This window comes from Hemiscyllium ocellatum, chromosome 5 (genome assembly GCF_020745735.1).
Source record: "Hemiscyllium ocellatum isolate sHemOce1 chromosome 5, sHemOce1.pat.X.cur, whole genome shotgun sequence".
Classification (NCBI taxonomy): Eukaryota; Metazoa; Chordata; class Chondrichthyes; order Orectolobiformes; family Hemiscylliidae; genus Hemiscyllium; species Hemiscyllium ocellatum.
Window position 1 is genome coordinate 132,732,745 of NC_083405.1, and position 27,177 is coordinate 132,759,921.

The window sequence follows — 27,177 nt, forward strand, 5'->3', positions numbered from 1 at the left end:
GGAATGGGTCTGGGTAGGTTGCGCTTCAGCGGGTCGGTGTGGACTTGTTGGGCTGAAGGGCCTGTTTCCACACTAAGTAATCTAGTAATCTAATCTTAAAAAAAAATCTGGTTGAATTTTCAAGATGATCAGCTCTCTAGTTGAGAGTATTGCAGTTATAAGCTTGCATGGATTTCAACAAAGTAAAAACACAAATTGACTTTGTAGGAGATGGAAGGTGATGGTAGAAGGCTTTGTCTACTTGGAGCATGGTGTCCTATAGGACATCATGGGGAATAATTTGATATTTAGTGTTTATGTATAAATCATGTAGAAAGATGTGGGGGCACTGATATGTTTGCAGATGACAAAAACCTTGGCCAGGTGATTGACTGACTGTAAGGAAGAATGTCTCCTCTTATAGGAGGCTAGGGATGAGTGGATCAGATGGGCATGTCAGCAGCAGATAGAATTTAACTCTGAAAAGTGGGAGGTGATGCATTTTTGAAAATATAACAGTACAAAAGAGTACTTGAAATGTGATAACAGTCAAGGTTATTGTGCATAGAAAGTGGGATCAGTGCAGATTTAGTAGTTGGAACATTTTTTTCTTCTGGAAAATACATAGTCTCTGGGCCTAATAACATCTGTTAAAATTTTATGGTAGTTGCTGAGAATTTATTTTCAATTATCATAGAGAGGAGGGTGGATGAAAGTGTTCACCGCTAGCTAGGGCTCAATATGAGTCGCTAATAAAGCCAATCACCATTCTGGTAAAACCTTGCCCAGATGATGAGAATGTGGCATACTCTACTATATGGACTTGTTGAAGAGGTTTGTATAAACGTTTATAAAGGGAAATCTGATTTAAGCAGATAAAGAGAATAGAAGGAATAGGGTGAGAGAAGTGATAATATCATAAAATTTGTTTGTTTTATAGAAAATGTCACTAAACAATTGGCTCATCAGGACTCTGAACTACAAGAAGGTCATCGAGCAATTCTAAAAGACTTGATGGAGGTCAGGACACGTGCTTATCAGGTCTACACCAAGCTGGGTAAATCACCTATTAAGTCTGGCGTGGTAAATGTTGTGCTTGAATATCTTTCTCCAATTGTATGTGGTGAAGATCTCGTTGAATGAGGGCAGTTATAGATTTTCAATAGACTAGTTTGAGACTTTGCGTCATTGAGTTAGCTTATCAGTAAAAACATCTCTTTGCTCTGTGTATCTAGCTTGCTTGTTTTCCAGTAGACTGTTGCGTCTGACATCTGGCTCACCATTTGAGCTGTCTTTTTACAATGGCAGGATTGTAGTTTACATAGTTACAGGGTGTCTTCTTATCACTAGGCTGCGTACAAAAGAAGAAAAATGACCATTGAAACATCAAATAACCTAGATAAAGTTAAACAGCAACTGAGGGAAAACTGGCTCAATATTGGGTCTTCACCCTGTATCAGAAATTGGTTTAGCACAGTTGGCAGGATCGTTTGGTTTACAGAGCAATGTGATACTAAAAGTATGGGTTCAATTCCCATCACCGGTTTGAGGTTACCATGAAAGACTCCTTCTCAACCTGTTCCTTTGCTTGAGGGCTGGTGGCCCTCCGGTTAAATCACCAACAGTCGCTTCTCTGTCTAATAAGAGGGCAGCCTCAATGGTCTGGTAAGACTATGGTGACACAACAATGCTGTATGAGAACCTCTGGTATGAGATGATATTGGATACAGAATGGAGGAGAGAAAGAAAAAGTACTTTCTCCTTTTCCCTACTGCATCCCATTCCTCAGGGATACCAAAGCTATTAGGATTGCAGGAAAACATTATAAAATGGATCATGCTTCAGGGGACTCTACTTCTCTTCCAGTGATACAATCTAAGTAAAGCACAGTGCTAAAAGAGTGTTTCCCCTTTTAGGAGAGAATGGGATGAGAGGACAGTGTAGTATTTTAAAGTTTCCCATTTTAAAACTGCCATGAGAGTTTCATCTCCTCGATGGTTGAGAGTCTGTGGAATTCCCTTCCCCAGAGAACAGTAGAGGCAGAGTTAGAGTATTTGTTTCTAAGGCAAAGATTACTTTTTTGACTGAGTCAAAGGTTATTGGGGAGAGGAGCAAGGGATGAAATTGTCTATTTCTGCTTCTAGTTATTTTGTGATGGTCACAGACATCACTTATTTGCACCAATCTCACCTTGAGCAATCCAGTCTGGATAACTCCACCCCCCAAACCTGGTAATTTTTTTTTCTTTTGTCTGCAACTATTTATCCAATTCTCTTATTGAAAGTTGCTATTAAATCTGGTAGCTGGTAGATAATGTATTACAAATCCTTCCTAATTGCATTAAGAATTATTTTTTTCTTGTCACCTCTGGCTCTTTTGTCACTTGTCTTTAAATCTATATCCTCTAGTTTTTGATCAGGCTCAGAAGCTTTTTTTTTAACGTCCCCAGTTTCTGCTTTTAGGGGATACAACCCCAGTTTTTCTCATTTTAGTCCCTTTGTCCTGAACCATTCTAGTTTATCTCTTCTACGTCCTTAAGCAGAAGGCTGTTTCCAGAATTGGTCATGATGCTTAAGTTGGTGTTAAACAAGCATTTTTAGTTTTAGTAATTCTTCTTCTACTTCTACTTCTACTTCTACTTCTACTTCTATCACCTGTAGGTGAAGAGGACCATTGTACCTAATATATGGCATTTTGATAATCCCTATATTTATTTAAAGCCCCACCCCCCACCACCACCACCAGGTCTCATTTGGCTCTCCACTGTTTTCTAGATTTCCTCCATTTATAAAGTCCAAAGTGAAATAACTCCTATCTGGCAATGTTCTTATCCTTTTACTTAAATTTATATTATTGTGTGATGCTGAAGATCTGTTTTTGTAGATTCGAACCTGGCTTTATTTTCTGCTCATCAATCCCAAACTGCCATTTATTATGATCAGTTAATGGAGAAGCTGCAGAAGATGAACCAGACTGTGGGCATGGTGATGTACATGATTGACCACCTTGAGCTTGGAGTAAGTCAGAGGTTGAACAGCATCCAGCACTTCCTGAGCTGGACAGGTAAGGAACTGAGTAGAAGTGGATTTCAATGTTCCTGACTGGAGTGCTTCCCAGACTTCCCACACTGTGATCCCATTAGAAGAAAGTGAGGACTGCAGTTGCTGGAGATCAGAGCTGAAAAATGTGTTGCTGGAAAAACGCAGCAGGTCAGGCAGCATCAAAGGAGCAGGAGAATTGACGTTTCGGGCATAAGCCCTTCATTCCTGAAGAAGGGTGTATGCCCGAAACGTCAATTCTCCTGCTCCTTTGATGCTGCCTGACCTACTGCGCTTTTCCGGCAACACATTCTTCAGCACTGTGATCCCATATCATGGCTTGAAAACCTTTGGTACCCCTCTAGTGAGAACTGAGAACAGATTAAGGATCTATGAGCAGGGGTTTATTAGTTGGTGTTACATTGTTAAACTTAGTCACAGTTCCCATAACTTTTTTAGACCTCAGGACCCAAGAATTTGAGCTCACAACTGTTCTTGGGGTCCCAACTATACTTAGAGAAGAGATTCCCAATGGGTGCAACTGTTCATGTGAAACTTTCTGGTATTTGTATGAACAATGTCCATTCTCATCAAGTCTTTGTGAATGAACAAATGCTCAAAATCTGTTTATGGGATGGATCTGTTCCAAAACAATGGTTGCCACAGTCACCTACACAAGTTGTTTAAGATGTGATGGTATTATTCAAAAATGATGGTTTCTATTGAAATAGTGGTAGTTGGGTATTGAGACCTAATGTTTTACAGTAAAGTTGAATTAGAGACTTATTTATATAAATTCCCTTGTTCACACTTGTGTGCACTCGCATCTTCAGTGACTGAGTAGGCTCGTTCATTCTGTCTGCTTTTTCTTTTTTTTCTTGTATTTTTAGCTTGTTTTTTTTTCTACTTGTCTTCTGGAGAGGTCATGAAGGCAGCAGTGGTGACGGCATTGCGACTTTGTCAGGACCTGAATGGCTGAGGTAGTAAGGGAGGGTCTCCAGCATCTGTGATTGTGGCAAGAGCAGGTAGTCTGAGAGTGGCCCAAAGCAAAGGAGATTGAAGAGTGTGAGCCCAGCATGGCTCAGCACTTAAAGGCTGTTAAAATTTAACTTTATTTCTTTTATTTTTCTAGTCTGTACCTAAGATGGCACCAGGAAGGACTACGCTGTACATTTTTCACTATACTCTTCTGTATTTGACAATAAAATCTAATATTAATTCTATCTTTTTAATGTAACAATAAGCACCTCCATTTGAAGTGCTGTTCTAGTGAGAAACTTACATGGGAAGCTTTTTCTTTTGGAACCTTCTATTTATTAAATATGAATTTGAGCATTGACAAATTTTTGTTGATGTATTTTTGTAAAGCTGTTGTAAATTTTGTGGGTGGGGTGGGGGTTGGGGGGGGGCATGGAAAAAGAAAATGCTGTGAATATTGCCAGTCCACATTTCTGGAAGTCCCCTGCAGATGCAACTCTGAGTCAGCTATCCAGTGAGGTATAATATGCTGCAAACCTAACACCCAGTGAAACAGCAGAATATCCTATTGTTATCCAAACATGTTTTGGAGCATTGTGTTGCATCAGAAAAATCTGGTTGCTTTACTAGCATTTAGTCTGCTAGCTTCTAACCAGTTGGTTGTAAAATTCAGCAAAGACCAGGTTTGAATGACTTTCCTGTTTTGTATGGCTGTTTTCTTTTAAGTACTCTTGTCTGTCATGACAGATACTCCAGATAATTTGGCTGTTAGTCTTTCAAAATGTTGAGTGTGTAAACTGTTGTGATTTATGACCATGCTAGGTCTAGATTATAAACTCTGCTTTTTGCTTTTTTACACATTTACCATATTTTTGAAATGACCTTCACAGACTTTTGGATTGTAGTGATTTGTTATTACAGAATAGTAATTAACCCACTTATATAATTTTCTGTACTGAATTTATATTTTCAGGAAACAACCTTCACGTGATCTATACCTGTACAGTACATGTCAGTTATTTTCTGGTCGCAGCTTTCATCATGACATTCTTGCAAACGCCAGGTTTCTCTCGAGCAGTGTTGTTAATCCTGGTGATATTGAATGCTGTCTGCAAGTTCAACCATTGTGTTTCCATGGACTTAAAGTGTCTCAGTCTCTTCCTGTCTATGACGGTAATTGGTAAGTGGAGGAATGAAGGGCATGTTCTGGTTACATGACGGCTTATGGATAATCAGCTCAGACATAAGATATTGTAACAAAATTTGAGGCTTGCGCAACAGGTGGGTCAATGTTGAAGTAGATGAAAGAAATCTAGCTTGATGCAGACAATGAGTTATGGGATTGGTTACATTGAGATAGCTTTGGCAAATAGGGTTAAGGAGAATCCAAAGGGTTTTTTTTTACAAATACATTAAGGACGAAAGGATAGTTAGGGAGAGAATAGGGACCCTCAAAGATTACTGTGGAAAAGGACATGAAAGATAGAGAATGTAGGAAAATAGATGGTAACATCTTGAAAAATGTCCATATTACAGAGGAGGAAGTGCTAGATGTCTTGAAACACATTAAAAGTGGATAAATCCCCAGAATCTGACCAGGTGCACCCTAGAACTCTGGGAAGCTAGGGAAGTGATTGCTGGGCCTCTTGCTGAGATTTGTATCATCAATAGTCACAGATGAGGTGCCAGAAGACTGGAGGTTGGCTAACTGTTCAAGAAAGGTGGTAAGGATAAGCCAGGGAACTATAGGCCAGAGAGCCTGACGTCAGTGGTGGGCAAGTTGTTGGAGGGAATCCTGAGGGCTGTACATGTATTTAGAAAGGCAAGGACTGATTAGGGATAGTCAACATGGCTTTGTGCGTGGGAAATCATATCTCTCAAGCTTGATTTGAGTTTTTTGAAGAAGTAACAGAGGATTGAGGGTAGAGCAGTAGATGTGACCTGTATGGACTTCAGCAAGGCGTTCGACAAAGTTCCCCATGGGATACTGATTTAGCAAGGTTACATCTTATGGAATACAGGGAGAACTAGCTATTTGGATACAGAACTGGCTCAAAGGTAGAAGACAAAGGGTTGTTTTTCAGACTGGAGGCCTGTGACCACTGGAGTGCCATAAGGATTGGTGCTGGGTCCACTACTTATTTAAATAAGTGATTTGGATGTGAGCATAAGATGTATAGTTAATAAGTTTGCAAATGTCATCAAAATTGGAGGTGTAGTGAACAGCAAAGGAGGTTACTTCAGATTACAATGGAATCTTGATCAGATGGGCTGAGAAGTGGTAGATGGAGTTTAAATTAGATAAATGTGAGGTGCTGAATTTAGATAGGATAGTGAAAGTGTTTGGTATGCTTTCCTTTACTGGTCAGAGTATTGAGTACAGGACTTGGGAGGTCATATTGCAGCAGCACAGGACATTGATAAGGCCACTTTTGGAATATTGCATGCAATTTTGGTCTCCTTCCTGTTGGAAAGATGTTGTGAAACTTCAAACTGTTCAGAAAAGATTTACAATGATGTCGTCAGGGTTGGAAGAATTGAGCTATAGGGAGAGCCTGGATAGGCGAGGGTGGTATGTGTATGGAATGAGCTGCCAGAGGAAGTTGTGGAGGGTGGTACAATTGCAACATTTTAAAAGGCATCCGATGGGTATATGAATAGGAAGGATTTGGAGGGATATTGTCCGGGTGCTGGCAGGTGGGTCTAGATTGGGTTGGGATATCTAGTTGGCGTGGATGAGTTGGACCGAAGGGTCTGTTTCTGTGCTGTACATCTGACTCTATGAATGAGAGACTTCAGTCACAAGATTAGGTGGGTACATTACGTTTGTTCTCCCTAAAGCAAAGGAGACCTGCTTTAGTGGTTTATTAACTTTTATTCATTCACGTGGATCTTGGTGGTTGGGCCATCCCTGATGCCCTTGAATGTGAGCTACTGCTTTGAACTGATGTAGTCCCTCTGGTGTAGGTACACCTAAAAATGCTGTTTAAGATATTTCCAGGATACTGATACTGTGACAATGAAGGAAATTATAGTTTCAAGATTCTGTTGTGTGGTTCAGAGTAGTATTTATGGGTGGTGATGTTGTTATGCATTTGCTGCTCTTCATCTTGAAGATGGTAGAGTTACTGGAAGTTGCTGTCAAAGGTATCTTAAGTTGTATTGTGTTGATGGTACATGCTACCACTCAGTATTAGAAGGTGTAAATATTTTAAGGTGGTGGATGCAGGGCCAGTTGTATGGACTCGATGGTATTGAGCTGCTTGTTTTTGGAGCTACATCCAACTAGGCAGTTGTATCACATTCCTGACTGACTCTTTGTAGATAGTAGACCGACTTTGGGGAGTTGGGCAGTGAGTTACATATTGCTGAATTCCCTGCCTCTGCCCTGCTGTAGTTGCAACAATGCTTGTATGTTTGCTTTAGTTCCATTTTTGGGTCAATGTTGATGGTGAGAAATTCAGTGTTGATATTGTTGTCGACTAGAAGTAAAGATTATGGCAACTTTGGAAAAGGGAAATACAGAAATGCTACCCTTTAGCTGCTACGTGAAGACTGGGGACACCAAAGTTAAGCTATTATGGAAATAAGATGCAGCAGAGATGTCTGGAAGAACCTTGTTACTCTGCTAATGACTTGAAATTTGCTGTTTATAAGGATGGTGGAAGTAGATATGAACAATTGTTTTTAACTAGAAACAGTATGAGTAGTTTGAGGTACTTTGTCGGGGGATGGAGCACTGGAATGGGACTGATGTTTTCTGCTGTTCAAAGGGCTGGCAGGGACTGAAAGGCCTTGTTCAGTGTTTTTTAAATGGTGCTTGTATGCCCTTGAATGTATTGAATCTGCTGTGCAATGAGCTCAAGGGTGACCTAATGATTTTCAATTCCACTTTCCTGTCATTGTCTATAATGCTTGATTCCCTTATTGGTTCAAAAATCTCTCTATCTCCGAGCTGAATATATTTAATGACCCAGCCTCAACACCCACTTTGCTGTTTCTTTAAAAAAAATTCAAGATTTGCTATTCTTTGAAAAAAGCAAAAAATATTCCTCTATCTCTGCCATAAAAGGGCAATCCTTTTACTCTGAGATTGTCCTCTGGTCTGAGGCACGCTCACACTGTCTCAAGGAGGGAAATGAGTTTCAGAATCTACCCTGACATCACCATTGTATGTTTTAATAGTGTGCTCCCACACTTCTAAATTCCAATGAGTCTAACCCAACCTATTCCATCTCTTCTTATAAGAGAACCCCTCCATACCTGGTATCAACCTTCTCTGGATTGTCTCCAATGCCTGTATATGTTATTCAATAAGGGGATCAAAATTCTTAAGAATATTCTAGGTGTAGTCTAAATAGTGCCTTGCAGAGTTATAGCAAGACCACCCTATGTTTATACTCTTGTACATTCCCATTGAAATGAGAGCCAACATTCCAACTGCCTTCCCCAGTGACTGCTGACATTGAATTCTCACTCACTTAACTATATTCCTCTGTAGGCTCTTTTGTCATCCTCGCCACTTACCTTCCCACCTATTTTGTCATCCACTAGCTTATCCGTTCACTTCCATCATTCAAGTCACTAATTCACATCAGAGATAATTGAGGTCCAGCCCTAATCCCTCTGGCACTCCAGCAATACAGGTTGCCATCCTGAAATTTCATCACTTCTTCTAACTCTGCCTTCTATTAGACAGCCAATCCTCTGACCATACCAATATATTACTCCCAATACTATGGGCTCGTGTCTTATTAAATCGCAGTACCTTTTCTCAAAATCTTTGGGATGTTGAAATATATTACATCTATTGATTTTTCCCTTGCTGTATTCTGCTTGAAAACTCCAAGTATTTTAATAAGTGTGTCAGGCATGATTGACCCTTCATGAAGCCATAGTGACTCTGCTTGATTATATTATGTATTTTGAAATCCTCTGCTATTACATCATCCATTTTTGTTTCCCAATAACAAATGTTAACCTAATTGGCCTACTGTTAACTGTTTTTGATCTTCCCTGTTTTGGAAAAAGATGTTAAGTTTCCTAGTCTGCTGGGATATTAAGAGTCTAAGCATTCTTGGGCAATTAGCACCAGTACATCCACCATATCAGAAGCTAATATGCAATCTGTCAGATTCAGGAGACATTAACAGTCTTTAGCCCCATTAGATTCTCTCATTTACTTTTCCTATTTGCATTTTCCTTTATGATAGTTAGTTAGTTATGTATTTATTTCTTCCTCCCATTTTGCCCGTTGATTATTTGGTTTTTTTGGGATGATACCAAAGAGAACTGGTACAAAGAATTGAGTCAACCCCTTTGCTATTTTGTTGTTCACCTTTCTCTTTAGCCTCCTTCTCTATGGGACCAATGTTAACCTTTCTTTTCCTTTAAAGACACTTCTTTACTGTCTGTTTTTTGGTATTGTGTACTAGTTTAACTTTGTTTCTTTTTCTCCAGTCTTTTCAAAATCTTTTTGGCTTAAATTAGTCTTTGCCACATTGTATGATTTTTGTTTTTTGAATTTATTAACCTTAACCTCTTTGGTTAACAAGGTTGTCTTATCCCTTTGCTGGAACCCTCTTTCCTCGCTGCAATATATCCTTGTTAAGTCATGAACTATTTTCTTAAACATCTGCCATTGTTCATCTGTTCTGCTAAATTCCTTTCTCAGTTCTCTGGCTATATCTCCCCTCATTTCTTTGTAATTATCCTTAATAAACTTTGGTGTTTCTGACTGTTTGCTCACAAGCAATCTGAATGCTAACTTCTACCATATTATGGTCACTGTTTCCTAGTTGATCTTATACTTTTAATATCATTTATTAAACCTGTCTCAGTACACCTCACCAGATTCAAAATAGTCTGATCATAACAAATTGAAATGAAGTGTCCTAAATATTCCATGAATCCTCCCTCATAGTTACCTCTGCCAATTATCTCCTGATTTTATTCTGTCCTACTGTATAGTTATTGTTCAGGGCCTATAGAGTACTCCTATTTCTTTACTTCACTCATATAGGTTCTACATCATCTGATCAAAGAGGATTTGCTATTGAACCTATTCCATATTGTGGTAGCCAAAGATTTTTCAACAACCTTTCCTTTCTCTCTTTCCTCTTTTTTTTTGAAAAGTATCTCACACCTGAATGTCTCCTTACCAGCTTTGATTATATTGTAATCTTATCTCCATAAATGGCTGTACAATCATACCCATTTATAATATCAATTTTATTTTGATTGCTATTGCACTTAATTTTTAACTTTTAAAAACTTTTTTGACTTTTTATTTTCCTCCTTCAACTCTCATGTCTGTTTGTATACTCTCCTCTTGTCTCGCTCTGGGTATCATAACAGATTCCTTACTGTATTAAGGTAAATTGGTACCAAGCCTTTGGAATTCTCATGCTAACATATCTCACCGATTTTAGTATTTGTGAGTAGTCCTGACTGTTCATTTTAAAAATGAACATTTTCATCTTGTGCCAATGATGAGTCAAGTTCTCCCAGTCATCACTCACATTTATCATGTAAATGTGCATTGCCCATATGTGCCAAATGCAAGGGAGGCTGCCACAGCTACATTGCAATGCGGTCATACCTTTTTGGATTTTTAAGGTTTATTTTATATATTTCCCCTTGTCTAACCAAAGCCATCCCACACCCACACCCACACCATGGTTTACGTACTCTCCACAGTCCTGTCAACCATGGTGCTGTGGGTCTCGAATCACACATCGGGCAGATTTCATTTCCTAATGGTCATTTGTGAACCAGGTGAGTTTCTGCTGCAGCTGTTGATGGCTTTATGCTGGTGTCCTGTCCAATATCTATTCCTCAATCAGCATCACAAAAACTGACTGACTAGACATCACCGTGTGAGTGTGATACTGAGGCAGTGACTACTCTCTTCAAGCATACTTCATTATAAACTGTTTTGAGGCATTAGGTGGTCATGAGAACTTGTATGTAAATGTGAGATTTTCTTTTTAAATTGAATTGTGTTTACTGGCTCTTTGAAAGAGGTAGCTTTTTGTCAAGTTCTGTTTGACTTTTTGTTTAGGTAACTGGGTGTTGATTAAATATTTTAGTTCCTGGAAGAGGAAATCTCTACAATGTCATCCATCTACGCCCGTCATTGAACCTTCAACCATCTATGACTCAGTGAAGACTGGATTTTGCACCTCCACACCTGAGCGGTATGGGTTGTACTTTATGGCTTTTTGACATTAATTTCCCTCCTGTACCACTGACTTGCAAGGATAACAAACTCCCCTCGATGGCTCATCAGTTGATGATCATTCAAATTTGGGCAGTCTCTAGTTTTAATTTAGTATATGTCAATTGATCTGACTTGGACAATGGTGGGAATGCTTAAAATTTTCCTTTTTTTGGGCTAGGGGAAATAGAGAGCCAAGACGCTCATGCTTTTGGTTGTTATCCAGTGATTCTCCCTATTGGGGCATGGTTTATATTTTCTTTTTATTTTGTTTAACTGAAGTGCACATAATAAAAATGTGAAAAATAAACCTCTTTACTTTGGTTTCCCAGGAAGTATGACATCCTCAGCTTAGAGGAAGAACTTGAGAAACTGGAATGTGATGGCCTGCAAGGTAAAAAAAAAAGTCACAAATGGCATAGCGGTTTGGAAGTATTAATTGGAAAATGTAATTGTCACTTCATATTGTCATAGTGTAAGAATGAGAAGGGTAAATTTGAAGACTGAAAATTTTAGTAAATATTGGGATTGAGTTATGGTAATGAGGCAGGTAAGTGGATCAGATCAGCCATGATCTCATTTAAATGGCGAAGCAGACTCAACAGGCTGAATGACCTAATTCTCCTATGGAAGTATGATAGTTGCAGTTGAGATGTTTGACACTTCAGTTAACTCTGTTTGTTTCTCAGATGGACAAAAGTCAGACTAGGGAGAGAGACAGATGCTTTAATATAGCACCTTTACCTCCAAGTTTCACTGCATCAGCCAACCAAATTTCTTGGATATACAGGGACTTGTATGTGTATTTTAAATGGGGTACTAAAAATAATTATCAGTTAGTTGGTTCTGTCAATATTTTATCACTGGAAGCTAAGATTAGCCTAAACTAGTGAAAGCAGGAAACACCATTCAATTATTATATTCTTCCTCTGATTAAATAAGTCAGTGAATGTGTTTGAGGTATTTGGTTAAAGTAGTGACTCTTTGCAACATTTCAATTTTAAATTTACTCTGTTGCTTTTGAGTTTAATGCTTATGCCAGCAGGCAATTTTCAAAGTGAACTTATAAAGGATTTCACTCCCCATCCTTCAAATCTCCAGAAAAAGGATGTATTGAAGTAGTTAATCTATTTAAATAGTGGATATTCCATAGCTACATATTTGGGATTGACACTGCCAGATTTTATTAAACTAATAACACTGCTGGCTGCAACTTGGAAGTTTGTGCTCTAAAAAGGTGCTACATATTGGACAAGAAATTGTGTGGGGTAGGGGAAGGTGAGGTTTTGGTCACTATGTATCATGTCCTGTCTGCAAGACTGTTTTCCTTGAACCATATTCATGCTCTCTCTCGCTCTGTAATAAAATTTTCTTTTATGTTGCTGTTTTTTGCCAAATGATTTAAGTCTCATTTAAATCTGATTCTCAATTCTTTTGTCAAATGGAATTGTTTCTTTGGAAACAAAAACAGAAATTGCTGGAAAAGCTCAGCAGGTCTGGCAGCATCTTTGAGTGACCCTTACTTACAACTCAACTTGAAACAGTAATTCTCTTTTCTCCTCTGATGCTGCCAGATCTGCTGAGCTTTTCCAGCAATTTGTTTTTGTCTCTGTCTCTGATTTACAGGATCTGCATTTCCTTTATGGTGTTTTTTAAATTCTGAGTGGTTTCTTGCTGTTTGCTCTCTATATTTTCATGATTTTGCACACCATTATCAAAATCTCCTATTAACTTTTCTGTTGAGGACAGCTACAGTTTCTGCAACCTACCAGCATAACTGAAATCCCTTTTCTCTGGAACTGTGCTCGTAAAACTTCTTTGCTTTGAGAAGTTGCTTGAACTACATGATGCCTTAACCTTTTCAGTCTGGAGTGTTCATTTGAAAAGTACAACTTATGTAGATTTGGAAATCATAAATATACAGAATTGTCCCATTCCTGAGAAACCTCATCAGGAAAAGGAAGGAACTTGAGCTAATTTTTTTTTTTAAACTCTGATTCAGACAACTATGATTTGCGGAACATAAGAAGCAATACATTGATAAAGACTCCTGTCCAGGCATCATCACAAACTACAACACAAAAGGAATATGTCTCCAAAGTTCCTGTAACCTCCATACCCATCTTGAAGAAAAGGCTAGGATTGACCAACTCTGCCCATTGGGAGGCCACTCAGAGAAAAGTATGTTCATCCTTTCAAACAAAAAATCCACAAATGTAGCTGACCTTTGGGAACAAAGTATTTATTTGGCTTATGCATTTCGATTCAATGGAAATACTTGCTCTTGAGTTTGGATAATCCATCTCTCTCCTTCCTGTTTGTGTTCATGACAATGTAACTGGTTTGACGACAGTTCCTTGCAGCAAAGCCCTCCAAGGTGATTGTATTGATTGCATTCTACCCATGAAAATTAGATTACACCAAGTGACAAGAATTTTCATGTAACTCAACCAGATGTTATAACTGTTGATGCTTATTGATAGGTGGAGTTTTTTTCTTATTGGACAGCAGAAAGTTCTCTGCTTCGTGCAATTCCTTTATTCGTGGCTCATCTTGAAACTACTAAGCTCTCTAAAGGATTATTTACCTCGACTGTCAAACTAACTTACCATTTTGACATTTACCAAGTAAACTGTGGCAGAAAACCATGCCATCGTAGCTTCAGGTAGAATGCCTGTCCTAACAGTTGGTTTTCACCAGAGTTGAGCTAAGGAAGTGAGGAGATGAAGCAAGGTTTCCCCTTTTAAAGGGTTTGCAGTCATAGAACAGTGCAGCACAAGAAGTAGTCTTTTTACCCACTGTGTTGGTGCAGTCTGTATCCCTTAATTTCCTGGCTGTTCCTGTGCCTAATTGCTGCTTAAATTTTGCTATTGATCTGCTTTTGGCACCAACAGTGTTTTGCAAAAAAAATTAATTGCCTTGTGTGTTTCCTTAAAACTTTACCTCCTCACCTTTAAACTTATGCCTCCTGGTATTTAACATTTCCATCCTGGGGAAAAAGACTCTGACTATCCATGCCTCTCAAAATTTTGTGCTTTGATCACATTGCCCTCACTCTCTCTGCTCTAGTGAAGTCAAACAATTCAAGTTTGTCCAACCTCTCCTTCTAGCTAAAACAATTCAATTCAGGCAATATCCTGGTAAATGTCTTTTGCAGCTCTCCTACAGTGTGACGACCAGAACTGTGCACAATAATTTTATAGAAATAAAATATAGGTGTTGTAGTGCCCATTGTTGACTAAGTTACTGGGTGAAGTGAATCAGGTTTCAAACAGTTAATTCCCTTTTTTTTAATTAGATGCACATGAGTGATGAATTTCTCAAAACACTAGTACTATCAGATCAAATGATTAGGCTGCATTGACTGGTCACTTTTTTATTTTGTCTTTTAGAAGCCTAGAAAAATCCTTTGGAAGAGGTTCTCAGCTCTGAAACTAGATCACAAAGGCTAAGAAAAAATGTCTAATCAGCTGTTTGGTCAAATTTGAAATATGAAAATTCCCTGACTGGTCAGAATTTTTAACTGAATTTGAAATTAAAAAGAAGGCTCTAGTTAGAAAGTGGGGTGAATGAAAGAAAATTTGCGGTGTGCTGTGGAGTCCAGGACAAAAAGGGTCTTCAAACAGCAATGTCCTTGGCTTGGATCTCGTGGCCAGATTTCAAACTCTAGCGTGGAGGACTTGGGAATCCAGCATTAATAATCCAAAGAGCAATGCTACTGAGGCAGGAAAAGTGAGAGCTTGCTTTATAGAAAGCTACAATTAAAGAAAAATAAAAGTGAATTTTTTAAAAAATCTGACTTTGGGGTTTCAGTTGAACGCCATTTGAGGATCTCCTCCAATCAAAAGATCTGCTGATTACCAGTGGGATAGGACCAGCTTAGTGATGAGCAATTGGAGCATTCATGGCTTGTGATTTTTTTTTATTGTCTACATTCTGCGTAAGTAATGCATTTTTGTTGTTTTAGGCAAGGGATGATGCACCCCAGAGTCACCATGTGTGGATGCTTGAAAGTGAAACTTTCAATCTCAATAATTCTGCTGCCAGTAGTGGGTGAGTACCTGACGTGCTGCAATGTAAGGCTGGAGTGCCATAGAGGAAAAGGTGTTTCAAACCAATATTCTGAGAAGGCAGGTGGTGAAACCAGGAAAATTAGGTAGATGTGCAGAAACTACAGAGGAAGTGAAGAAAGCTAATAGGAAATGCTAGAAGCTGATTTTTAGTAGATTGAATGTTGTACCATGATGTACTGGTATTTATGCGTGACAGTATGGTAAAGAAAGGAGGGGGTCTTGGTGTGCGGGTATAGAATGAGAAAAATCACTAATTCATCTGGCCAGCCCTAGAATTGGAAATATTTGAACATATCACTTCTGTTGTACAATGTTTCCCTCATACACTTTTTTATGCAGGTTCTCCTTGCTGAGGTCTATCACCTCCTGAACTTGTCCAACCTGATCAAAAGCTGACCGTGACAAATTTTGGGCTGATGGGGTTTGTGAAGGGCCCAATATAACTGCTTTTTATTTACTTCCTTCAAACTTTCTCCCCCCTTGACCCCTCTTGCTGTCTTTTTTTGTATTTCTTCTGAGGAAGCTATCATTTGTGTCCATTGACCTTTCAAATTCTGAACTCCATCTGGGAATGTTCAATCTGATACTTCCCTTCAAGATCTTTTTACATTTTGTAATAGTAAAAATCAAAAAAAAATCATCCTTGCTTTTGTACCTAAGGGTATATTTTTATTTCGGAATGTGGGCTTTGCCTATCCTTAATGGCCTTTGATAATGGTAGTAAATTGCCACCCTGAGCCACTAAAAATCTTCTGGGTTTAGGTATGCTCAGTGCTGTTAAGGAGGGATTAAACAGAAGCAAGCAGGCAATCTTCATTAAGCTGTGTTTGGAGTTTTTGGCTAATCTTGTGGGAAGGATGTGAAATGTGCTTTGTAGAATTCCTGGGATCTCACTGGGTGAAATGCTCCAGCTGTAGAAATATTTAAGAAGCTCCTTTTTTTCCATTTGAGCTAAAACTGAGATGACATGAATGAGCTTTGTGTAATTGTAAGACACACTGTTTCCCTTTGGTCAGTGAGGATGCAATGTAAACATCGGTTTATGATCTGAGTTGGGGAAAATTTGAGGGTGATTAGATTGCTTGATTCTTCAACTACTGCCAGAAGAAAGGTGATCTTTTTAAACAGAAGGATGGATTGGGTTTATTGTGATCGGCAAAAGAATTGACTTTCATATGAAGTACCTGGTTGTTCTCATCCAGATGTTGGAAAAGCACGGCAGGTCAGGCAGCATCCGAGGAGCAGGAAAATTGACGTTTCGGGCAAAAGCCCTTAATCAGGAATGAGGCTGGACGCTTCGGGGGTGGAGAGATAAATGGAAGGGGGGTGGGGCTGGTAGCTGAGAGTGCAGTAGCTGGATAGAAGTGGGGGTAAAGATAAGTCGGAGGGGCATGGAGCAGATAGGTAGGAAGGAACATGGACAGATGGTAAAAACAATGACTGCAGATGCTGGAAACCAGATTCCGGATTAGTGGTGCTGGAAAAGCACAGCAGTTCAGGCAGCATCCGAGGAGCAGGAAAATCGACGTTTTGGGCAAAAGCCCTTCAGGCACTCTGCCTGTATTCCTGATGAAGGGTGGAGACATAAATGAGAGGAGGGTGGGGGTGGGGAGAAAGTAGCATAGAGTACAATAGGTGAGTGGGGGAGGGGATGAAGGTGATAGGTCGGGGGGAGTGGATAGGTGGAAAAGATAGGTAGGTTGGACAAGTCATGGGGACAGTGCTGAGCTGGAAGTTTGGAGCTGGGGTGAGGTGGGGGAAAGGGAAATGAGGAAACTGTTGAAGTCTACATTGATGCCCTGGGGTAGATGTGTTCTGAGGCGGAGGATGAGGCGTCAGGTGGTGATGGAGGCGCAGGACCTGGATGTCCTCTGCAGAGTGGGAGGGGATTTAGTGTTCTGCCATGGGGCAGTGGGGCTGAGTAGTGAGGGTGTCCCGGAGATGACACCTACTCGCAGAGCGCTTCGGAGAGCCTGTCTCCCCAGTGTAGGGGAGACCATTTACTATATCAGTTGTTCCCAATGTGATGTGTGGAAATGCATGTGAAACTGGATGTGGATATCTCCTTTGGGGCCTTGGATGGAAGTGAGGGGGAATGGTGTGGGTGCAGGTTTGCAATTCCTGTGATGGCAGGGAAGGTGCAGGGAGGGGAGGATGGGTTGTCAGGGGCGTGGACCTGACGAGGTAGTCATGGAGGCAAAGGGTCTTTATGGAAAACGAATAGGGATGGGGAGGAAAATATATCTCTGGTGGATGTTTACAGGTGGCGGAAATGGTGCAGGATGATGCGATGTATATGGAGGTTGGTGGGGTGGAAGGCGAGAACCAGGGGAGGTTCTGCCCTTGTTGCAGTTGGAGGGGTGGGTTTTGAGGGTGGAGGTGCAGGATGTGGATAAGATGCACTGGAGAGCATCAACCACCATGTGTTCTGTGGTGGAATTAGTCTTCCTGCGAACAGATGTGGCATGTTTGCAGGAGGTAAGGTGGGAGGAGGTCTCTACAATTTCCCCTCCATCATGGTTGGTCGTACGTACATACAAACACAACCAACCAACCAACACCGCCCCGTGGCTGAACACTTTAACTCCCCCTCCCACTCTGCCGAGGACATGCAGGTCCTGAGCCGCCTCCATTGCCACTCCCTTAACACCCAATGCCTGGAGGAAGAACGCCTCATCCTCTGCCTCGAAACCCTCCAACCCCATGGCATCAATGTGGATTTCACCAGTTTCCACACTTCCCCTCCATTCAACCACCCCCCCCGCCCAACACCACCACCTTACCCCAGTTCCAACTCCTTCCAGCTCAGTGCAGTTCTCATGACCTGTTCCTTCTTCCTTCCCACCTATCTACAGCACCTTCCCCTCTGACCTTTACCCCCACCCCAATCTTCCAATTGCACTCTCAGCTACCTTCCCCTCAGCCCCACCCCCTCCCATTTATCTCTCTGCCCAAGGCTCCCAGCCTCACTTCTGATAAAGGGCCTTTGCCCGAAACATCCCTGCTCCTTGCATACTGCCTGGCCTGCTGTGTTTTTCCAGCACCACACTCTATCTCCAGCATCTGCTGTACTCACTTTTGCCGCATCCAGGTAATGATGAGCCAGAACGAAAGACTGGAACTGTCATTCTATTCTATGCTTGTGTTTTCTGGAAGCAAATGAGAATCCATAAGGACTGAGTATATTTCCACCTCTTTCTTGGTTTTCTCCCACTTTTTTCTTTTCTCAGGACCATTCCTGATGTCATGCCCAGAGTCATAGAGATGTACAGCATGGGAACAAACCCTTCGGTCCAACTCGTCCATGCCGACCGGATATCCCAACCCAATCTAGTCCCACCTGCCAGCACCTGGCCCATATCCCTCCAAATCCTTCCTATTGACATACCCATCCAAATGCCTCTTAAATGTTGCAATTGTACCAGCCTCCACCACATCCTCTGGCAGCTCATTCCATACACGTACCACCCTCTGAAAACGTTGCCCCTTAGGTCTCTTTTATATCTTTACCTTCTCACCCCAAACCTATGCCCTCTAGTTGTGGACTCCCCCAATCCAGGGAAAAGACTGTCTATTTATCCTATACATGCCCCTCATGATTTTATAAACCTCCTATGAGGTCACCCCTCAACCTCCGACGCTCCAGGGAAAACAACCCCAGCCTGTTTAGCCTCTCCCTATAGCTCAAATCCTCCAACCCTGGCAACATCCTTGTAAATCCTTTCTGAACCCTTTCAAGTTTCACAACATCTTTCAGATAGGAAGGAGACCAGAATTGTACGCAATATTCCAACAGTGGCCTAACCAATGTCCTGTACAGCCACACATGACATCCCAACTCCTGTACTCCATATTCTGACCAATAAAGGAAAGCATATTAAACACTGCCTTCACTATCCTATCTACCTGCGACTCCACTTTCAAGGAGCTGTGAACCTGCACTCCAAGGTCTTTGTTCAGCAACTCTCCCTTGGACCTTACCATTAAGTGTATAAGTCCTGCTAAGATTTGCTTTCCCAAAATGCAGCACCTCGCATTTATCTGAATTAAACTCCATCTGCCACTTCTCAGCCCATTGGCCCATCTGGTCCAGATCCTGTTGTAATCTGAGGTAACCCTCTTTGCTGTCCACTACACCTCCAAACTTACTAACAATACCTCCTGCTTGCATCCAAATCATTTATATAAATGAGGAAAAGTAGTGGACCCAGCACCGATCCTTGTGGCACTCCACTGGTCACAGGCCTCCAGTCTGAAAAACAACCCTCTACCACCACGCTCTGTCTTCTACCTTCAAGCCAGTTCTGTATCCAAATGGCTAGTTCTCCCTGTATTCCATGAGATCTAAACTTGCTAATCAGTCTTCCATGGGGAACCTTGTTGAATGCCTTACTGAAGCCCATATAGATCACATCTACTGCTCTGCCCTCATCAATCCTTTGTTACTACTTCAAAAAACTCAATCAAGTTTGTGAAACATGATTTCCCATGCACAGCCATGTTGGTTATCCCTCATCAGTCCTTGCCTTTCCAAATACATGTACACTGTCCCTCAGGATTCTCTCCAAAAACTTGCCTGCCACTGACATCAGGCTCACTGGTCTATAGTTCCCTGGCTTGTCCTTACCACCTTTCTTAAACTTTAAACATGATTTTTAAGTCTTGAGGGATCCTGGTCACTGCACTTTACTCTGTTCAAATCTAGCCACAATGAGCTATTGAGAAATGGTTCACAATGCAGCTAACTTTTTTTTTTCCCTTGCTTGTCTCTCTAATGCCAGATCTCTAGCACAGAGGCAACCATGTTGTGCAATCACGAAGACTGGTCAACCGTGTCGAAATAAAGCAGTTACCGGGCAAGAATTTTGTCGAGTCCACTGTTCAGGGCAATCTTCATACAATTAAATTACTGTTGTTTAGTTCTAGAATTTTACAGTAGTTTTGAATTTGATTAATTTACTGTGTCATTTTAAATAGTGACTTCCTGAATATATAAGAAACACTCATTAATAATGTCTCATTGTTCAACAATCTCTCTTTTCCTGTCAAAACTCTGCAGAATCAGCAAGACTATTTGGAACTAGGCATCTGAAACATGATTGACTGTGTCATTTAATTTTAAAAACCTTGTACTCTGCCTATCTAGTTCTGAGTTTGACATTAGACTATCTTTTCACTCTGTCAGAAGACCTGCTATGGATTTTCAGCACTTTTTTTTTCCCCCTTTTTGATCTCAAATGTTGATTTATTCACTTTTTTACTTGGAAAGTGAATAAGTGGTTACTTTTCCCTTTTTTTAAAATGGTGTTATTTGAATGTTCTTGACTGACTTCTTATCCCTGGTTACGAACAGCAAGTGAGCCACTGCCAATGTGCAATGCCTTTATTCTTTGGAATGTCTGAAAGCCAAGAATAGTTAGATTCTGGCTTTCAGTAAAATGAGAATAGTGCTGCAATGCTGTCACAATATCTGCTTACAACTCCCAAAAATTTGAGTTATGGCAAAGCAGTTGCAACTAGGAAAATTGTCCAAGTGAGGGGGTGTAGAAAGAATAGTTTCAGAATTACGTACTCCTTTTTGTCTCGTACCTTTTGAAAGAGGTCCGGGATTAGGGTAAACTACAATGTAGTCTCTGGAGCCTTGTATTAATTTGCACATTCATGTTTGTTACTGAAATTTAAACTGGTTGGCAGAATAGTGGTCCTCCTGCTGACCAGATACTTTTGTACAATATTTTACTTAAGATGGATTGAGTCTGACCTCTTACTCTGTGCAGTGTTGGTGCACAAAACAGTAGCCCTGACTCTGCTGTCTCTTGCTTGCTGCTCAGTCATGTGTTCTGTCTGCAGCATTGCTCAGGACAGCAAGTATCCTTTGTATGTTTTACTATTTGTAGTGTGGTGTCACTGTTGCAGATATTCATACAAAGAATTGAGGTGGATGGATAGTTTTGACCAATTGACTGTATGGTTGGCCTGGAAGTACTCTTTAGTGTAACTTGGTTTTTGGGCCTCCCCATTACGCTAGGATTGCAGTATCTTCCTCTGTGTATTAAATCTGAACTTGAATTTGCATGAAGAAATCATTTTGATATCAGAATTCCGATTGGCTTTTGTTGTGTGTGGTTTCCCTGGTTGCTTTTCTAAGGCATAACTATCTGAAGTGATTGCGGGAGAAATAAAAAGATTGTGATCAGGTGGTAATGAACCAGTTAAATACTCTGTTCCTAGACTAGGTTTTTGAACTTGTTTGATTAACAGTAAAGCGAGTATTTGGACGGGTTGGGCTTGAGGTTTTGCTTACCTTCCTATTTAAAGGAATCCATCAGGGTAAATATCAAAATCTTTGAAGCTTCATGTAAGATCCCTTTTTTCTGTTCAAAATAATGGAACTGTTTAGCTTAACTGATTTTTTTTTTCCACGATTTAAAATTAAGTTGGAGTTCAAAATTATATTTTTGGATCCGCTGATCAATCTCCATTCAGTTACGCTCAACAGATTTTCTTACTTCAGTCAAAAAATCAATACTTCCTATGATTAGAACACTAAGCATTTCTGTCATATTTCTATTAATCACACACTGGTGTCATATGTCATAATGTATTTATCATTTTAATTGTATTTTTAACAACATTAAATAAATTGATATTTTAAAACTGAAGTTTAATTTTTACAATTGCCTCCCCTCTAACTGAAGGATTTGAAGCATTTGCTTTACTCCATCTCCTTTAATTTCACTATACTAATGACGGATTGTAAAACTGATAGAGCTACTATTGTTTAAGACAGGATGCTAAATCAAATATCAGCAGATGGTGGTGCCCAACTTTTATTCCAGTTAATTTGCAAACCAATTTTGCAAAGGAGGAAAGGTCCAATCATTAAAATGATCCAACAGTGGAGATCATTTATCCTGTCAGACTTGTGCCAACTTATTCAAAACTTAGAGGTTCTGATCAAGGATCACTGGACCTAAAACATAACTTTTTGTTTTCTATCCACTTTGCTATCAGACCTGCTGAGTTTCTCCAGCAACTTTGTTTTCAGTCTTTTTGTTCGGTCCCTCTCTGTGGGGCTGGTTGATTGTAGAGTTTAAAATTATTTGTAAATGCATTTTCCCATTTCTCAACCAGAAGTCTTTTAAAAACCTGAAACTAACACAGCTTGTAATTTTTGCACTTTTTAAAACCCCAATTTTGCTTTCACAACTGAATTCTAACCTTGCCCTTTCTAACTTGCACTGCTGCTCCAAGTTGAGTGTGCAGCACTCCTTTCTCAGAAAAAATAAGTCTTAAAACATAGAAAAATACAGCGCAGTACAGGCCCTTCGGCCCTCTGTTGCGCCGACCGAAGCCTACCTAACCTACACTAGCCCAATGCCCGCTTAAATGACCATGCAGGAGAGTCCACCACTGCTACTGGCAGGACATTCCATGAACTCACAACCTGCTGAGTAAAGAATCTACCCCTAACATCTGTCCTGTACCAACCTCCCCTTAATTTAAAGCTGTGTCCCCTAGTAACAGCTGACCTCATTAGCGGAAAAAGGTTCTCACTGTCAACCCTATCTAAACCCCTAATCATCTTGTACACCTCTATCAAATCTCCCCGAAACCTCCTTTTCTCCAATGAGAACAGCCCCAAGTGCCTCAGCCTTTCCTCATACGATCTTCCTACCATGCCAGGCAACATCCTGGTAAACCTCCTCTGCACCCATTCCAGTGCCTCCACATCCTTCCTATAGTATGGCGACCAAAACTGCACACAATACTCAAGATGAGGCCACACCAGAGTCTTATACAACTGCAACATTACCTCGGTACTCTGGAACTCAATTCCTCTACCAATAAAAGCCAGTACACCATATGCCTTCTTTACAGCACTATTTACCTGGGTGGCAACTTTGAGATCTGTGTACATGGACACCAAGATCCCTCTGCTCATCCACACTACCAAGTAGCCTACCATTACCCCAGTAATCCATCTTCTTGTTACTCCTACCAAAGTGAATGACTTCACACTTAGCTACATTGAACTCCGTTTCCACCTTTCTGCCCAGCTCTGCAACTTATCTATATCCCGCTGTAACCTGCCACATCCTTCTACGCTGTCCACAACTCCACCGACTTTCGTATCATCCGCAAACTTGCTCACCCAACCTTCAAGCCCCTCCTCCAGGTCATTTATACCATCAACTACTACCTTTTGTCTCCTTCCAGCCAGCCAATTCCTAATCCAAACCTCTAATGCATCAATGCCATACCTCCATAATTTTTGCAGTAGCCTACCATGGGGTACCTGATCGAATGCCTTGCTAAAATCCATATACACCACATCTACTGCTTTACCCTCATCCACTTCCTTGGTCACCTTCACAAAGAACTCAATAAGAAGTGGAATCTTTGAGGAAGAATTCCAAAGGAGATGGAAGCAGACAGTCTGAACATTAAAGTTGGGCAGCACAGCAGCTCAGTGCTGAGCACAGCACCAGAGACTTAGGTTCAATTCCAGTCTCTGATGCCTGTTTTCCCTGTCTGCATGGACATAGGTTTTCCTGCATGTTCTACTTTCCTTCCACAGTCCAAAGATGTGCAGGTCGGGTGGATTAGCCCTTGTAAATATGAAGCTATCAGGTTGGGATCAGGAATGCTCTTTGGAATGTCAGTGCTGAGTAATCAGATCAATTATGTTATTATGGAACATACTTGACTCATCAAGTGGCCTATTCATTCCTAATTTACACATTCCCCTATTACTCATCTGAAACTGAAGTGTGGCTGTACCTAGATCAACACAACTCATTTCCCACCTTCTGCTCCAAAGTGTTGGGATAAGAGAGCAGGTTTTATCATGTGCCCTGGGGAATGGCTGAATGGAAGAATCTTGCTTTGTACCTGAGGTCACCTTTTAAAAAGAATTGTGGACCTAACCCATGGGAGTTCACGCACAGCACAGGAGAAACTCACTGGCAGCTGTTTCTCAGAACCCCTTGTCACCCCTCCACAGCACATAAACTTGATCCCCTGCTGAGACTGCAACTGCACACAGCCTGTTTAAACTTGGTCTGTCCATAACATGCCTGTTGTCCATGTACCAGTTGCAAGTGTAAAAATGCTATTTTAAGACTATGTAACTATTAGTGTAATTCATGTTTATTATAGCTAACAAAGTTGGTCACCATGACCAAAATAATTTGCAGCAATCTCCGTAATCTATAAATATATCCTAAAGAGGGAATACACAAATTATTTTCAAAGACCAATTTTATGATAAAACAAAAAGAACAGTGTCACCAGTGGGAGAGAGGGTGGAAACATCCCTGGCCTGGTAGCTCCTAAGTCTGAGCTACTGTTTTGGAGAAACTGGTTAGAATTCCAACACAGCAGCTAGTGGAACTAATTGTTATAAGGTTGTTTCACTAATGTTTTCTCAGGAAGGAAATCTGCCATCTTTACATAGGCAACATAATGGCTCAGTGCTTAGCACCTACACAACTCTATATCTATAATTTACTTAAGTCAAGGACAATTAGAAATGGTAACAAAGTGACCCATTTCACAAAAAAAAATTTGCTCCCACATTGAGCTGAATTACAATACCACTTGCACATCCACCATCATTCCCTGGCTTTCACAGGGTAAGCAGCAGCTTAGAGGGAGGAAAACATTGAATTGGAAATGGGAAAGATTTGTTTTTGATTAGTGAGACTGATAACAGCCAACCCTCAGCCAAGATAGGATATCTACTTTCAACCCAACCCCATAATCATTGTGTGCATGGTTGACTGTGGCAGCAGCTCCATGGTCTGACGTTTGATCACTCTTCACCTCCTCACTTCCTTGCCAACTCATAATTGGCCACAAACCAATCACAGGTCTCCTTGATAGCTGAAACAAATGAAAACTCACCCTTAGTTTTAAAAAGCATTTTATAATGTGTGTTTTTTGCACTTTTTACAGTAATCTATCAACTGGTAAAACAACATTTTTAAAACAAAACATGCGCAACAAAAGAGGGAAATTGTGGCTGACATGACTGGATTAATGAACTGATCCAGCAGTAATGGGGAAACCAAGGCTTGAATCCTACATACTGCTCCTGAACAGCTTCTGGAATTGAAAGCCAGCCTCTAATGCTGACCATGAAACTATCAGGTTACCAGTAAAACCCATCTGGTTCACTAATATTCTTTGGGTGAGGATAGGATGTTTTCTTCCCTACATCTGATTCCAGAGTCAGATTCCATATGCTTCACTCTGCAAATTCCCTCAAATGAACTCAAGCTTCTCATTGTTTAAAGTGATGGTTAATCATGGCCTGCTAAAGGGGAATGAAGAATGGGTGACAACAATCAATCACATAGCTGAGTCTGAAATCACATGGAAGGATGCTAGCAAATCAACTCAGTTTTTTCTTTCCTGTAGTGGAGGTGAAGCCAATTAAAAACATTACATGCAAACAACGCCACCAGCCAGATACTAGCTAACTCTATTCCACAGTATGACTATTGCTGATTCCCACAGCATCAATATCCATTATTGGGGTCACCACGGGCCAGAAACTAAATAGGCCAGCCATATAAATACAGGGGCTACAAGAATGTAACTCAATGCCTGTCCTCTACCTACAAGGCATATGTCAGTAATGAATCACTTGATCAACACCTGATTCACCACCATTAATGTACAATGGTAACAGTGTGTACTATCTACAAAATGCACTGCAGCAACTCACCCAAGCTCCTTTGAAAGTACATTTTAAACCCATGACCTGTACTATGCAGAAGGACAAGGGCAGTAGAAATATTGGAACACAACCTCGAAGCTACTTATCATCTTGTTCTGGGAATATATCACCTTTCCTCTAATGTTGCTGGATCAAAGTCCTCAAACTGGAGTCGACTGACATCCCAGAGACTGCAGCAGTTCAAGGTGGAACTTATCACTACCTTCTCAGGGGCAATTAGGGATGGCTAATAAATAGCTAGCAAAGCTCACATTCTACAAATTGAAAAACCAAAATGTAGAAAAGAGTGCTGGCAGTAAACACCGCGCTTTACTGTAACATCCGAGTTTGTGGAAGAGATGTCAATGCAAGATAAATGTGCTGAAAACATCGAGACTCACCTTGGCTGAAGGGGGTAAACTTGAAGTCTGGCAGGTATTTCCTCAACTTGCTGTTACTCGCTGTCTTCTTGTACTGCCCATCAGACTTGCTGGTGTCAAACTTGATACTCAAAATTAAAGAAGAGAGAGAGAAGCATTTGGGATGTCCTTGGTTGCCTGAAGGCTGCCATGCCACAACCTGATGGATATTCCCCAAGCACGGATTAACAGACTCTTCTGGAGTACAGATCACTCAGCACAATACACCCATGAATACATTGCCTGTAATCCGGCACACGTGAATGAAGTAAATTGTTACACTGTAGAAAGCACGTCACAGGTGAGGCTCAGTCCCATGTAGGCTTGCACTTGGATGACCAACCCCATAAGAATTCAGTGTTAAACTCCTGGACAACTGTGGTGAACAATACCCAAACAAAAGGCGCAGAGCAGATGTCTGCATTCATCGGTCAGGGATTTTTGTAGAAAAAAGTTGGCCAGTCCTGTTGCAGCTGTATAAAACTTCAGGTACGTCACATTTAGAGTATTGTGTGCAGTTCTGGTTGCCACATTATAGGAAGGATGTGGAGGGTCTGGGGATGTTGCAAAAGAGGTTTACCAGGACGTTACCCGATTGGAGTGTATTAGCGAAAGGAGAGGTTGGACAAACTTGGATTGTTTTCGCTAGAATGTCAGAGGCTGAGGGGCAACCTGATAGAAGTGTATAAAATTGAGAGACATGGACAGGATGGATCATCAGAATCTTTTTCCCAGTGGAATGTCA

General features: G+C 40.7%; 2 protein-coding genes across 3 annotated transcripts in view; one reads left to right on the plus strand and one right to left on the minus strand.

Annotated features, from left to right (window-relative positions):
- Positions 1–21,868, plus strand: part of bmb (brambleberry) — a 43,699-nt gene extending 21,831 nt beyond the window's left edge. Inside the window, exons 5-12 of one of the 2 annotated variants that reach the window (XM_060825655.1) lie at positions 920–1,036; positions 2,863–3,042; positions 4,969–5,175; positions 11,059–11,194; positions 11,547–11,608; positions 13,217–13,395; positions 15,182–15,267; positions 20,069–21,868. In XM_060825655.1, coding sequence (XP_060681638.1) covers positions 920–1,036; positions 2,863–3,042; positions 4,969–5,175; positions 11,059–11,194; positions 11,547–11,608; positions 13,217–13,395; positions 15,182–15,267; positions 20,069–20,192 — 1,091 coding nt within the window. In that variant the 3' untranslated portion in view covers positions 20,193–21,868. The remainder of the gene's footprint in view (positions 1–919; positions 1,037–2,862; positions 3,043–4,968; positions 5,176–11,058; positions 11,195–11,546; positions 11,609–13,216; positions 13,396–15,181; positions 15,268–20,068) is intronic. The other variant, XM_060825656.1, reaches the window with a different exon arrangement.
- Positions 21,869–24,407: 2,539 nt separating this feature from the next.
- Positions 24,408–27,177, minus strand: part of gfus.1 (GDP-L-fucose synthase, tandem duplicate 1) — a 28,875-nt gene continuing 26,105 nt past the window's right edge. Inside the window, exons 10-11 of the mRNA XM_060825217.1 lie at positions 26,415–26,514; positions 24,408–25,175 (exon numbers count right to left, since the gene is read on the minus strand). Coding sequence (XP_060681200.1) covers positions 25,120–25,175; positions 26,415–26,514 — 156 coding nt within the window. The 3' untranslated portion in view covers positions 24,408–25,119. The remainder of the gene's footprint in view (positions 25,176–26,414; positions 26,515–27,177) is intronic.